This window comes from Sturnira hondurensis, unplaced genomic scaffold (assembly GCF_014824575.4).
Source record: "Sturnira hondurensis isolate 20B ecotype Veracruz unplaced genomic scaffold, ASM1482457v3 Scaffold0006213, whole genome shotgun sequence".
In the NCBI taxonomy this organism is placed as follows: Eukaryota; Metazoa; Chordata; class Mammalia; order Chiroptera; family Phyllostomidae; genus Sturnira; species Sturnira hondurensis.
The window spans coordinates 4,825,476-4,839,377 of record NW_028078844.1 but is presented as its reverse complement, the minus strand read 5'-3'; the positions used below and the strand labels follow the sequence as shown (position 1 = coordinate 4,839,377).

General features: G+C 34.1%; 1 protein-coding gene across 5 annotated transcripts in view; it reads left to right on the top strand.

Moving 5' to 3' along the window:
- The window catches only part of GRIA4 (glutamate ionotropic receptor AMPA type subunit 4), a 399,918-nt gene that overhangs the window by 368,082 nt on the left and 17,934 nt on the right, over positions 1 to 13,902 (top strand). Inside the window, exon 14 of one of the 5 annotated variants that reach the window (XM_037047741.1) lies at positions 4,474 to 4,512. The exons of the other annotated variants lie outside the window; for them this stretch is intronic. Coding sequence (XP_036903636.1) covers positions 4,474 to 4,495 — 22 coding nt within the window. The 3' untranslated portion in view covers positions 4,496 to 4,512. The remainder of the gene's footprint in view (positions 1 to 4,473; positions 4,513 to 13,902) is intronic. 5 annotated transcript variants of the gene reach the window in all.

The window sequence follows — 13,902 nt, the reverse complement described above, 5'->3', positions numbered from 1 at the left end:
CCATAACATTTTTGTCTGATAACTTTCCCACAAACACAGAATTATATGCAACTGTCAACACCTGAGTAGAAAAATCGCCATTTTACTTTTAAAAATATCCAGTCTTGGCTCCAACCCTTCTCAGGATTAGCATTACATTGATTATGAGAATATATTATAAATAATAATTATACTAACAGAAGTTACAAATGCTATGAACTCACCATATAATCTCCTTTATAAGAGAAAAGTGGTTTTCATGATTAAAAGTAGTTCATTTTAAAATGACAGATTTCATACTTTCTAAAAACTCAAAAATCATTGTTATAACTCATCCACAGAATGAAATACACTTTCAAAACCTTGTGAAACCATTTCAAAATGCCCCTGTAATATCACACAGCTCAACACCGAAGAAAAACTAAAGGCCGAAAACACGCCTACCCTCACGTGTGCCTTTCAGAGTATGCCACGCTCAACGGTTGGAGAAATCTATCACTTTAAATATCACCGACCATACAATGTCAGATCACATCGCACTGAAATCAGTTAGACTTTACTTAGCTTACTTTTTTTCCTGGGATATTCAGTGAAGAAAACTGACACACTGACAATATTTTACAGAAATCTTAAAAATTCTATCTGTTTTCTCTAAGCATTAAATATTTGGGAGTTAGCCAAAATAAGAATTAAGTTGGAGTAAATCAAACAAACGTGACACAAAGAGCCCCTCAGGCTCCCAGAAACTGTTGCTTCACTACACAGAAGCAGCTGCCCGTAAAACTGCCCAGAACTACACAGGAGACAGGCCTCTGCTGTCATAAAATCCGGGTTGTTTCATATTTGGGCTGGCAGACATTCAACTTCTGAACATCCTTTTTGAAATGATAAAGGTTCGAAATCCTATTAGTGACTGAGATACCACATCATTATGTCTCCAGCCCCTAGGCTTCCCTCTTGTCAAGCATTTGCAACTAGGACTACGAAAAAAAAAAATCAGAAAAGCATTATCAGCAAATATAGCTGTTCTAGGTTGCTAATGCCTTTAGAAGAAAAAGAAAAAAAAACATGAGGAATTGAAAACTTAAAAGGAAAGCAAGTATCTAGAGCCCTAAGTGAGTACCCTAACCTTGGACATGTATTTGAAGCTAGTTGGAGATAAAGAGAAGTAAATAGGATCCAAGAAAATCTGACCTCAGATTTGTCTCCCAGAGTCAAAAGTAGAGATCATAGGGAAAAAAATGCTCCCTATTAAACAACATAGCAATGATAATATCGTATACAACAAAGAATCAGTTAATATAACAGTTAATATTCTTTGTAGTTCATTTTTATGAGATGGTGTTTAGATTTGGCTTACCATGAAATGCTAAAAAATACTAAGCAGTATATTTCTAAAGTGAAATAATAATATTAACAATATAGCATTATAGCTTTCAAACCACTTCCATACATACATGTTTACTTGCTCCTTTAACCCTCTTACAGTGTCATTTCATTGTAGATGAAGGCATTATAAATTAGAGAGTTCGAGTGACTTGCCCACAGTCCCACAGTTGAGATTAGAACTGAGGTCTTCTGACTCTCTCCAGTGCTCTTATGGAAAAAGAACTATTATAATATATGTATATATTAAATATATACATTATGTATAAATATATATATAGCTTACATTGAAAACATACTAAAATATTTCTGCCCTTCCATGCTGTAATTTCAGCAACATTGACAATTTCCAGGCACATTGAAAATACCCATATAGAGCTCAAGAAACTATAATGTTTAATTTATATTTTAAAAAATAAAGCCTTGTTAAGCTGAGAAAATTACACAGGGGGAGATTTCAGGTCAGCACAAAGAAAGATTTTACAATTAAAAATGGTCTCCCAAATGGGAAAAGTTGGCTAGGATCCGCAACCATGAGTTGTTTGGGTAGAAGGAAAGAGGCTTTGAACATCTCTTAGCACACTACGACAATGACATCTAAATTCCCTTCCCTCTTTGAGAGTCTGACATTCTGAATCATGCCCTGAACTATCTTTAGCAAAACAACCAAAGAATTCTCTTATACCTCTTTGAAGTTGCAGACAATAAGACTGGGGGAAAATTCACTCCCAGAGCTCCAGTAGAAGCTGGTCCGATTTTGAAACTGAATAAATCACTTCTTCAGTGAATAGCTGCTTTTGTCACAGTCTGCCTACATTGTGAAGTGAAAAGGTATTTAAGAAAATCAGTTCCCTATAGAATCCACAAGTCTTGCGTGCCTATATATAGACATTTAAAAGTACATACCAACATCAAGCTCTTGACAAGGTAGAAATCTGACAAAATTCATTGGGTTGTGTAAAAAGGGGGATAAAACAGCACAAGTAAAGGGCATGCACATAGAAGGACTTGCTCTGGTTTTTAGAATAAAACCTATATTTTCATATTTAGATATGATAAAATAGTCCATGTAAAGTGGCATTCTGTGGTGTTTCAATATGTCATGCTTGAGAGGGCAACTTTTATGAGCACCATAGTAACACCGACAACTTCAGTGCCGTTTAATTTCTTTTTCATTTTTACCTCATCAAAATAACAATCATTTTATGCCCTGAAGCATGAAGACTGTACAGCACCGTGATTTTGCCCAGTGCAGGCAGTGCACACAGTTATTCACAGATTCTCAGATCATTTCCGAAGATAAATATATGCCCTTCAAATTCTGTCATGTGAGTGGTTTCCATGAGTGAAGGAGGTGTTTCATGAAACACAATTAACTTTCTTCCATTTAGAGCACGGCTTTGCAATTTCTTAATGTATTTGTTTCAGAAAAAAGAGGAAATGCTCTATTTATGAATATATTCTTTGGACTTTATAAAGTTTACTAGATAAAAGTCCGGTTTACAAAAAAAAGGCATTTTTAGGACATTCATAAAGATAATGAATGAAGTCAAAGTTCCCACCCAAGGAGGAACAAAAAGGAAATGTGTATGTTCACAGTTGGAGGAGTTTTATTATGTAACTTCAAGCTGATTAAAGTTTATAGGATGAATGTAACACTAACAAATGGTAACAGTAATAGAAGGATAACATAGAACCTGCCATGGAGTGTTTCATTCCTGCACCTTTTCATAATGGCCATTCCTGATTACAACATCCTTCATTTTGACATCTCTGGAACATATTGTGACAACCCCAGGTTCCAAAGTACATCCATTTTCTCACCTAATGTCATTTTACTTGATAAAGGATTTTAATAAGTTACCCAAAGTTAAATAACAATAGCACATGATCTTGTATGGGTTCAGGCTCATTCTTGGTCTCCACTTTCCTTCATGTCTCACGGAATTCAATCAATTGTCTGGTATTTTATTATGGGAACCAGTCGCTCTCTCTGAAATTATGCCAAAGGGTAATTAGGAACTGATTCTAAGCTCAATTAATTAGACAGTAGTTTCAAAAGAGAAAAAGTAGTTCAAATAACAAAAGACTGCATTGGAGTTCACATAAAGGAAAAGGAAATAAAATTTAACAACTACTATATAGCAAGAATGTGTATAGGACTATATTTCCCCCCACAACTTGACATCAGTGGTACTACCTTCAGCTGGACAGGTGATGCTGCTGAATCTCAGGTCAGAGAGCTGCTAAGTGATAGAGCTGGAGTAGGAGCCCATCACTATTTAATTCCCAGACCCACACTTCCTTCACTATGCTGCCTTATTTCCCCCCCAAAACATTACGAGTCTTTTCTTTTTAATTTATATAAATAAATAAATAAAAACCCCACCTTTATTCTACCTATGATTTACTGTTTAAAAAAATAAAACAAGCACATAGTTTCTGATAATACCCATCTCTCACATTTATTCCTACTCCTTCTATCTAATCACCCTTTGATTTTTTTTCATTTTTATAATGATTCTTGTTCATATCAATTTAGTGCTGCTCCTCCAAACATGTTGTTGCTTGTAGCACTATCATTTTACCTCAGAGACACAGAGAACATCAGGGAGAAGAGCTGAAACACATGGCATGGCCCCCCCCAAAGGAACTGTAGGTATGGTTCCCCACCATACCCTCCATGATTGATTCTGACTGATAAATAGTGCCCGAACAATGCCCTTCCTTTAATTCCCCATAGTAACACCAACAACTGCAGTGCCGTTTAATTTCTTTTTCATTTTTACCTCATCAAAATAACAATCATTTTATGCCCTGAAGCATGAAGACTGTACAGCGCTGTGATTTTGCCCAGTGCAGGCAGTACACACAGTTATTCACAGATTCTCAGATCATTTCAGAAGATAAATATATGTCCTCCTCAGTTAATTCCCCTTTGGCCTAATCCTTAAAATGGATTGTAAATTCAATTCAATGAATGCCCCAGTATACCAGGCAGTTGGTAGTGTCTTGTGAGACCTGAGGAAGGGGTTGGCCAGAACTGAACTTGACTTTAATACAAGACCATGTTCTATTATTGTTTAACTTTGGGTATTTCTCCCCTAGGAGGAGGACAGAGGAGAACTAACCAGCTCCAGGACCAAGGTAAGAGGGGAGTTTTCTTTCAAAAGAATGGGTTCCATCCATTTGAAGGAAACACCTCCCCCACCTGTTTTATAATTCCTTTTTCTTTATACCTTTATACTTTTTAACCCACCAGCATTAGCAAAACAGCTTACTATGTCTATAGTTAATTGAACATCCACTTACAAATGTTATAGCAGGAGAAAAAAATAAAACCTTCAGACAAGTCATATCAGTTATATACTAATACATTTATTTTTTCCATCACCATCAAATATCAGTGCCAGTTTTCCATTAAAGATTAGATTCTTGTATAGGCCTTAGGAAATGGTTATCAACTATTAATTTCTCTGTGTGTAGAATATGGATAGTAATTAGCAGTCAAATCATAACAGTAATGGGATTGCAAAATGTTAGAACTAGAATTCAGAGTTTCTGTAGAAAATATTTCATTATAAAGAAAAATTTTATTAGAAGAATCAGCTGACTTAATTTAAATGATATATAATTTTAAAATATAAACAATCAGGCTGGACTTCTGGTGTGAAGTAGTATAGACTTAATTAGATTTTTGTGGTACTGTATGAAAACTATGGTTAGAAAAAAAAAGAGAAAGGAAGTACTGTTGTCTTGAACAGTATTTCTTCATGTTTATAGATCCTGTTTCCAGGCCTCTTCTGTTGCTTTTAATGGTTTCCATTGTTACCTCTCCTATTTTTTATGTTGTTGTTCATGGAAATCATCAGTACTGCCTGCCTTTGGTACTCTGTTTCAAATTGCCCTTCCATAGGAAAGAAAGCCAAAGTCAAAAACAAGCTAGGTCATTTACAAAACACCCAGAATTTGTAATATCAGAAGAAAGTCAGGCCATACGGATTATGGAGGGACCAGCTTCCGATCCCATGCAGCTGTAGTTCTTTGCTCTCACTGCCCTCCAAGGAGGCTAGATCTGTGACGCCAGTAGATTTTAGGAAAGCTTTGGATCAGGTAACTAAGACAATCAGGGCTCAAGAAGAAGGAAATTTTAGGAAGAAGAAGAAATGTGCATAAAATAATGAGAATTCAGGCAATTTGTTCCCAGTAAATAGTAATCATCTTTCAGAAACACTGTTATGTGGTTTTATTACAAGCATCCTTAAATTTTGGCATCACCTTAAAGCTAGATTGTTGATTTTTAATAAAAGAAAACCATTTCAGAAGGGTATATTTTTGTTAAAGACCGCTATCCTCTGAACATGAATCATAGTAGTCATATGATTAGGAACATACATGGGAGGACACATGAAATAGTACAGTGATTTTCATACCAACACACACTACTGATATAGACAGTGATATTCAATAGTCCCCAAACCCAGAAACCTAAGCACTGAACTTCTTGCAGGTAACACATTTTGTTGTCAGATGTCAAATAGAACCTAATTTTGACTTTCTCACTCACTGACCCCTTTACGGAAAAGTGTAGGATATATCTGAGGCACGTTGTTCATCCCTGATTCATTCACTCCTGAACTTTAAGATATCAGATGTGTGGATTATCTAAGCAATCATGCAAGAAAAGTGTCACAATATTTTTAGCAGACTATTTATGTATTAGAATTTTATATCTACACAAACATTAGTTATGTCAGGCAGATTTGTTCGTACTTTAAATTCTTACGAAATATTTCACGGTAATTTCATTCAGGGAAAGAATGGATGGCTGTTGTATAGTGTCTTAGTTCTTTTGGGTAACCTGAAATCAAAATGAACACCATTTTCTGTTTTGTTTTGTTTCTCAGTAAAGTAAAAAATGTTAATCTAATATTAATTGTATTCAGTTTGTTAGGTATATTAAAGTAGTTAGTGGTGGTGGCCAAATTGGTTACTTAAGAAGTACCCAACTTCTGAGGTGAAACAAATAACTGAAAGGCTATATAAAATGTCCTAACAGAAGCAAACAGGTGAGGCTATTTTAAGAATTTAAACACTTGGTCACTTTTCTTATTTAAACTGTTTAATAAAAAATTAATGGGGGTTGGAGTATATTTCTCTTTTGAAATATGACTATAAGCCCTGTTACTCTTAAAGATAAAGCAGCTTTGTATTTCACTTAGAGTGGCAAAAACTTAAAACCTTTAAAGATACATGGACTTAAAATTCTTAGGCTTCAGCTATTTTCAGAGAATAACAGAAAAGTGATATGTTTTCTTGTTATGAGCTGCCCTTGAATGGCAGGTTCAGACAGCTTCCTTTCAAGACCCCTTAGCTAGTAACCCCTAGATCCTTAATACCTATTTTTATCACTCATTTTTTTTATTTGTGCCATACTCCCACCTATACAAAATCCACACCAGAAGTTAGGATAGATAAAACAAGATCAATTAAATCTGAAAACTTAAATAAGAAACAAAAATTGAAAGTTTATTTTTTTCTCTCAAGAACTTGATGGGAAGTTTAAAGTACTTGCATATGAAGCTTAAATGGACATATTTAGTGAATTAAATGCATATTTAAGTATAAAGTGTAATAAATCTTAAGTGAAACCAAACATAGTTGACATTTAATATGTGTAGATGATAAATGTAATTTTTAATTTCTAAAAATGTGCTGAATTATACTGTTCTAAGTAGTAAATTTCATAACAGAAATATTTTCTAAATGTGATATATATTATTTGCTGCACATAAGTATATTATAACTAAGCTGTAAATATACAGTTATGTGGGATTTTTCATCTTACAGTTTGGCTAGAAGTATCAGATTTTCCTTGATAAAAATAACAAATTTGTATTTGATTTTTTCATTTAGTATTCTTTTCTTGTCCACCAATGCAAACTGAACTAATTGTCCTTTTGTTTTAACTATCTACAATCTTATTGAAATACATCTTTAGATAATTTTTATACAATAGACCAAATTGCTTGCCATTATTCATAATAATGCAAGTATCAGTAATCTTATATCCTTCTTGCCAAGGTTTAATAGACAGTTTTGAAGGCTTTTGTTTTTTATTTTATTTTGTTTTGTTTTAAAATGTTCTTTACACAAGATCTTCTCAAAATTCATTAGGTTCAGTGGTCAAAAGATTTCCTTTTATTGCCCAACATGGTATTCTTCCATTTTAATAAGTTACTAGAAAAGTAGCACATTAAGTTAACTCACAGAGAGATTAATTCTACATGTAGTCATTGCATGCCAACTATACTTCTTGTCCTGCATTAGGATTGAAAATGGTACTAAGTACCATAAGACACACTTATTGTCCTCCCTGAAAGAGAAAAAAATGTACCGAGACGCCATTGTAAAAAAAATGTGACTCAGAGCAAATGTGAGTGCTCCGTATAGCAGATCATTGAAAGAAACAGGGAATAAAAAAGAATCTAGAGTATCTGGGAAACACTCCATAAAAAAGTTTTAGGAGGACAAGTTAATAAATATTGATTGAATGATAAGTCAATGAATGATGACTGGAAAAATGATAAGAATTTCAGAAAAGCTAAGGAAGAAATAAAGGACTTCCTGATGAAGTTTCTGTCATTCAAGATTAGAGGCATCTCTTGTAAAATATCTCTGAAACTACAAGGGAACTAGGAGCCTGGCTGGAGGGAGAGAAGGGCTGTTTGGGGAATTAGAGAGGTTACAAGCTTGGCTCTGTATGCAGACCTGGGTTCCAGTCCCACTTTTGTCATTATTAGCCATGTGGATTCAATGAAGATTCATTGAAAATGTGAAGAATCTGACACAGTGCCTGGCTCAATAAACTATAATGAAATTATACTTTAAAAGGTATGCGTAATAAGCTGAATTGTTGGGAAGTCTTGAATGTCAGAAAAATTCGAATGGAATAATATCTTGGAGGCAGTCATAGATCCCTTAAGGTTTTTGGCAAAGCACTAAAAAACAAGCAGAGGCAAAGTTATTCTGATGCTGGGCAGCTGAGAACGGATTGAGAAAGTCAGTGGATCTTGTCTCAGACAATAAAGGTGTTGACTAAGGTAATACCTGTGTAATAGTAATGAAAATATAAATTGAAAGACACTTTTCAGAAACACTATTCTTGATGGATAATTGGCTATAGGAAAGGAGGAATAATTAATGAAAACTCAAAGATGAGAATGAGTTTCTGAGATTGGCCTTGTTATTTTTTATTTGTTTTTACATTTCTATTTCTTCTGTGAAAATTTTTCTAATCTAACATACTGAAGCTTCCTTATAATGCTGTTCTTGGGGATCCATAGTTATATAGCCTAAAAGATTAGGACTTAAATCACCAAGAACCTTGTATGTATCAAAATACATCTATTATGTTCTAACCTTGGAATATTACATTCTAATCAAGTCATCTTATAGGTTATTTGTATTGTTTTTTAAAGAATGTAACCTACTGTGTACTTCATTCTTGGATATTTAAAAAGAATCAGATCAGTTGACAAGATTACCTGCCTTCGAAGTTTTGTCTCAGCTTAAAGGGTATTTAGTCAGAGAGGACAAAAATCGCCATTCTACTAGCAAGGGGAATATATAAGTCCTAGCTTAATCAAGCACAACCCCTACTAAGCCTGCCAAACTTCTGAGGAAAAAGCAAAATTCCCTTAGAGGGCCATGGAGGGATGAGTAATAGTTTACCCAGACAGAAATGGTACTAACAAAAAGCAAATGGACCCTAGTGGGAAAGAGCACTGGACCAGAAGGCAGAAGACCTGATCCCAGCTGGGCTTTGGTGAGCAAGTCACCTAACTTTCATCAGACCCCAGTGACCACATTTGTAAAATAAGAAAGCAGAAGTCCACCTCTAAGCCACATTTTAACTAAAAAAATTCTAGGACTCTAGTTCTTTAAGGCAATTAATGCGAGTTTCTAAGAATCAACAAAGGATGGAAAGTGGAAACATGATCCATGGCCCATGGAATGGTGTAGAATTCTGGAAGTCATACAAAGAGAATAAGGAATAGATTAGGGGGTGGAAGAACCTAGTCAGGGAGGGGGCAGTCCACATGGCAAACTGCGGTCCAGGCCCAGGTGAGGCATCTGGTGAAAAGCCCAGCACTGCTGACCAGCTCACATTCACGGACTGTAACAGACACCAGCTCTTGTATTTTTGAAATTTTATTTTAGAATAATAGTAGCCACAATTTTTAAAGTTAATGATATTCAGAGATAATCTGAAGCACTTTGCAATCCAGGTAACAGTGGTCTCATCTCAAAACAAAGCCCTTTCTTGTATGATTTGTTCACACATCATGATTATAACAGCAGATGGTTAGGGGCAGAGACTTTATCCCATAGCACCTCAAACAGGAGCCTGAGGTGACTACAAATAAAATAAAAATTATATTATTCAATATGAACAACTGCTTCTTTCTCAATATTATGCAATGGTAACTAAAAGAATTTTTGACAGTTTTATTTTTAATTTTTATTGATTTAACATACAGTCAGTCCTTTAAAAAGCCCCACACATCATATGCTTGCAGAATAATGACAAATTGAGGCCAGTACCTGGAAAGTTCTTTTCCACCAAAACATAGTCTAATAACCTCTTCTTTATTATGATTCTGGGGCTATCTTGATCATAGAAATATTTTTTTCTCCTACCTTTAATAGCTATACTTGAAAGTAGTCATTAATTGATTTTAAAATAACTGTCATTAGAATCTAGAACAGATACTTAGCTGTGTTCATGACTGCCCTTCCAAAGTCCGTGAATCCCTTGAAACTGTATGCCAGTCTCTAGTTTCATAAGTTTGTACCTTTCCTGAAAAAGTACCCATGGCTTTCATCAAATTTTAAAAGAGATCCATGGCCTGAAGGTGGGAATAAAAAACTCTACTCTGTGACCAAAAATTGACAAAAATCATAAAACCAAACTGCATGAAATATTTGTTAAATAAAAAAACAGCCTCCACACTAAAAATACAATTAAATTTTTTTATTTGTCACAATCTCTAGCTGGTGCTCAAATTAAATTGCTGGCAGGCATCCTCACAAAAAATCTCAGTGTTCCATCAAAGATTCACATTCCTCAGACCTAGTTCTCAAATAGGAGTTAGTCAGACAAATTCCAAATAACACACAATTTAGAGACAATGCCTGGAATCCAGCCTGGTATCTACTTAATTTGTCTGGTTGTCTTTGACTCACCTGGAGTGTGAAACACAAAGATCTCTCTATACACTAGCTTAATTGCCTATATCTTGTATCAGAGTGAATTTCAAATGATCATTCTACAAATCATGTTGGGTCTGAATTATCTTTCCTCAGACAAAAAATTCCTTCCTAATTTTGACACTAAATTATTGATCAGTAGTGCCATGTAGGTAAGTCTTATAATAGCATAAGCAAACTGGAGTGGAAACTTAGTTTCTTTTCTAAAAAACATGTTTGCATAGTAATTTAGCTTGAATTCTGCTTTTGGAAAGCACAAAATTCAGAGAGCACAAATTCAATGAAGCAAGAAGAGTCTGGTGCTTGTTTACTGGAAGGAATAATTTGGAAATAAAATAATAAGAGAGCTACAAGTTAAGTGGAAAACTGTGAAGCACTGATAATGCTGAGAATTGGTTATTCTCCGGGCTTAAACAGCTGACAGAGGCTAGAACTGTGACCCCAAATGCCTTTCCCTAAGATCAGACATATTTAGTCTTTAAGTCTTTATCATCTCACAGCCTATTGATTTTTATTTAATTTTTATATTTTCTTGATTGATAAAAGTTCTTTTTCTCAGTGTTACTAATTCATTTTATTCAAAGTTCTTGGGTTTATTGTAAATTCTCAGTTTTTCTGATAATTTCCTCCATCCACCTTTTTTAGGGGGACAACAAACATTTGGGGGATACAAGAAACATTGTACACAAGACAACAATGCCTTGGGGGGACATCATTCATTCAAACACAAAATTCAAATTTCATGTGATTTTTCACCTTCCTGCCTGCGTTTACAGCACTTGTGAAAATACTGACAACACAGACAATACAACCTCATTTAAATAACAGAATTAATAGTATACATAGGGCTATTTTTTATTTTTTATGAAATTACCACTTTCTTATTAGAGTAGTCCTGAAAAATCCTCATATATCCCCTGCCACATAACAAAGGCTAAATCAAATGAATTTTCCAACATAGAATTTTACTTAGACATAAAAAGGATACAGAGAATATATGGAAAGTCTTCAAAAACAGAATTTTTTAAAATTGCTTAGAAGAATTGAGATACACTTTTTCTCCTGGGATCTCTAACATAGTTTCCAGGCATGGAATCTCTTTTTCAAAAAACAAAGATATGTACATTATTTTTAATGGCCCACTTAGCAGGACTCAAGTCTATTCACCATCACAATCGTTTAATTCACCTTTAGGGAAAAAACCTCAACTTCTCCATGTAACTATGTGTGAAAACATCAAGTCTTCCCTCTAAGCCACTGAGAGTTCCGTTAACCTCCTGCAGATCCTGTCCGATAGGGTAGGTCCCCTAATATTTCTCTGCCTGACCTATTCCCCTCAAAAAGATAGGACTTTGGTAGAAGCCAAATTCATCATAGTTCCTCCAGCCTGTGGCTAGAAACACAAAACCCACTGGAACAAAACAAACCACATAACCAGGAATAATGAGTGTTTTTCTGAGATTCTTAAGAGTAATTCCTAAATTCTACCTCTTCCTTGAGTTTTTTAATCAAAAATAAAATATGCATTTTGGTTTGCATAAAAACAATTCTACTAGACATTATATATAAAATAATTGAGATGGCTTTTTTACTGATTATTAAAGTATTACTTCTCATTGTAGAAAATTGTGGGTGGGTGGAAAAATTTAAAGAACCAAATGCAATCCAAATTATAATTCTTCCATAGCTATATTTTTCCATTAAAATATATAATATTTTATTCTCAAATTAAGATAAAAATGAATATACAAATTTGTTTCCTTTTTGCACTTAACATTATACTATAAGCATTTTCTCTTATTATTAAAAACTTTAGATAGTGGTAAAACATTCAGTCAGAAGGATCATTACTGCTTATAAATACTATCACCTAGCGTGCTCCTTAAAAATGTAGAAAAACTGCTCCAAATTCAGATGAATTTGCTATAACAAGGTTAGGCTCAAGCATCTGTTTTAATAATAAGTGGTTCTGATACTCAAATTAACCATGAGAACCACTGCGGTGTACCAAAATCGAATTACTTCTCCCCTTTTGTCAGGCATGTTGATTGCTCCCAATGTTTTGTCATATAACTGCTCTATGAGGTTTATTATGCTACTCTGTCAACTTCATTGATTCATTTCTTAAGACTGATTCCTCAAAGGTGAACTACTGTCAGTGATTACCAAGGGTAAGAATTGTTTTTAACTTTTATTGTATAAAGACATTATTACTTCTTTCCATTTTTAATTCTATCATCAATATATGAAGATGATATTGAACATTATCTTTACTTTTATCTTTTCCAATATGAATGGAAAAAAATTAATTTGTATTATTTTAATTCACTTTATTTTAACTCCAAGTAAGATTGGATTATTTTTATATGATTTGTATTTCTTCTTGTGTGAATTATCTGCCAATTTTTTTTATATTTTAAAGGATTTCCTTATTTTTTACATAATTGCTTGTTGATTCACACAATTTTTAAGTTTTTAAAATACATTAAGTCTTATTGGAGACTATGAAAAAAATCTTAGCATCATTCAAATAAACATTCTCGATATTTTAATACCTCATATTTAAATTTTATAGAGAGTTTAATATTAGAAGAATACTCCAGTTAGATCAGCACAGACCTCAAACTGAGGAGACTTTCTTGTGTTTATATAACTAATGGATCTTTTCTTATAAGGCTAAAAAAGCACTAGGAAAATTATACTGTAGTTTAAACAAATAAAAATTAGATTAGGTCTATACATTATTGAGATCTTCACCAGCAATTAAATGTTAACATTATTAAGTAAAATGTAACTGAATTTGTTTTAATCAGACTCAATATAATGTTATAAATTTTTTGCTCTAGAAACAAAATATTTAATTTTCTATGTGCAGACATTGACTAAATCTAGGGCTTGTACAAGATCTGTCCAGAAAGTGTCCAGCCATGCATAAAAAATAGACATTTATTGAAGAAAATACAGGATACAAGAAACACTGTACACAAGACAACAATGCCTCAGTCCCCTTCAATGTAAGCACCTTGGGACCTCACACAGTTCTCCCAATCACCATCAGCTGCCCCATCATATTTGCCTGAACCTCGTTGATGATCTGAAATCTCTTCCCATTCAAAGGTGACTTTAGTTTTGGGAAAAGCCAAAAGTCACAGGGCACCAAATCGGGGCTGTAGCAGGATTGGGTGATTTGATCTCTGCACGAGATGTGATGCATGAGCAGGCTGGATGAAGCTGCCAATCACCAGTTGCCCATAGCCGCGGACT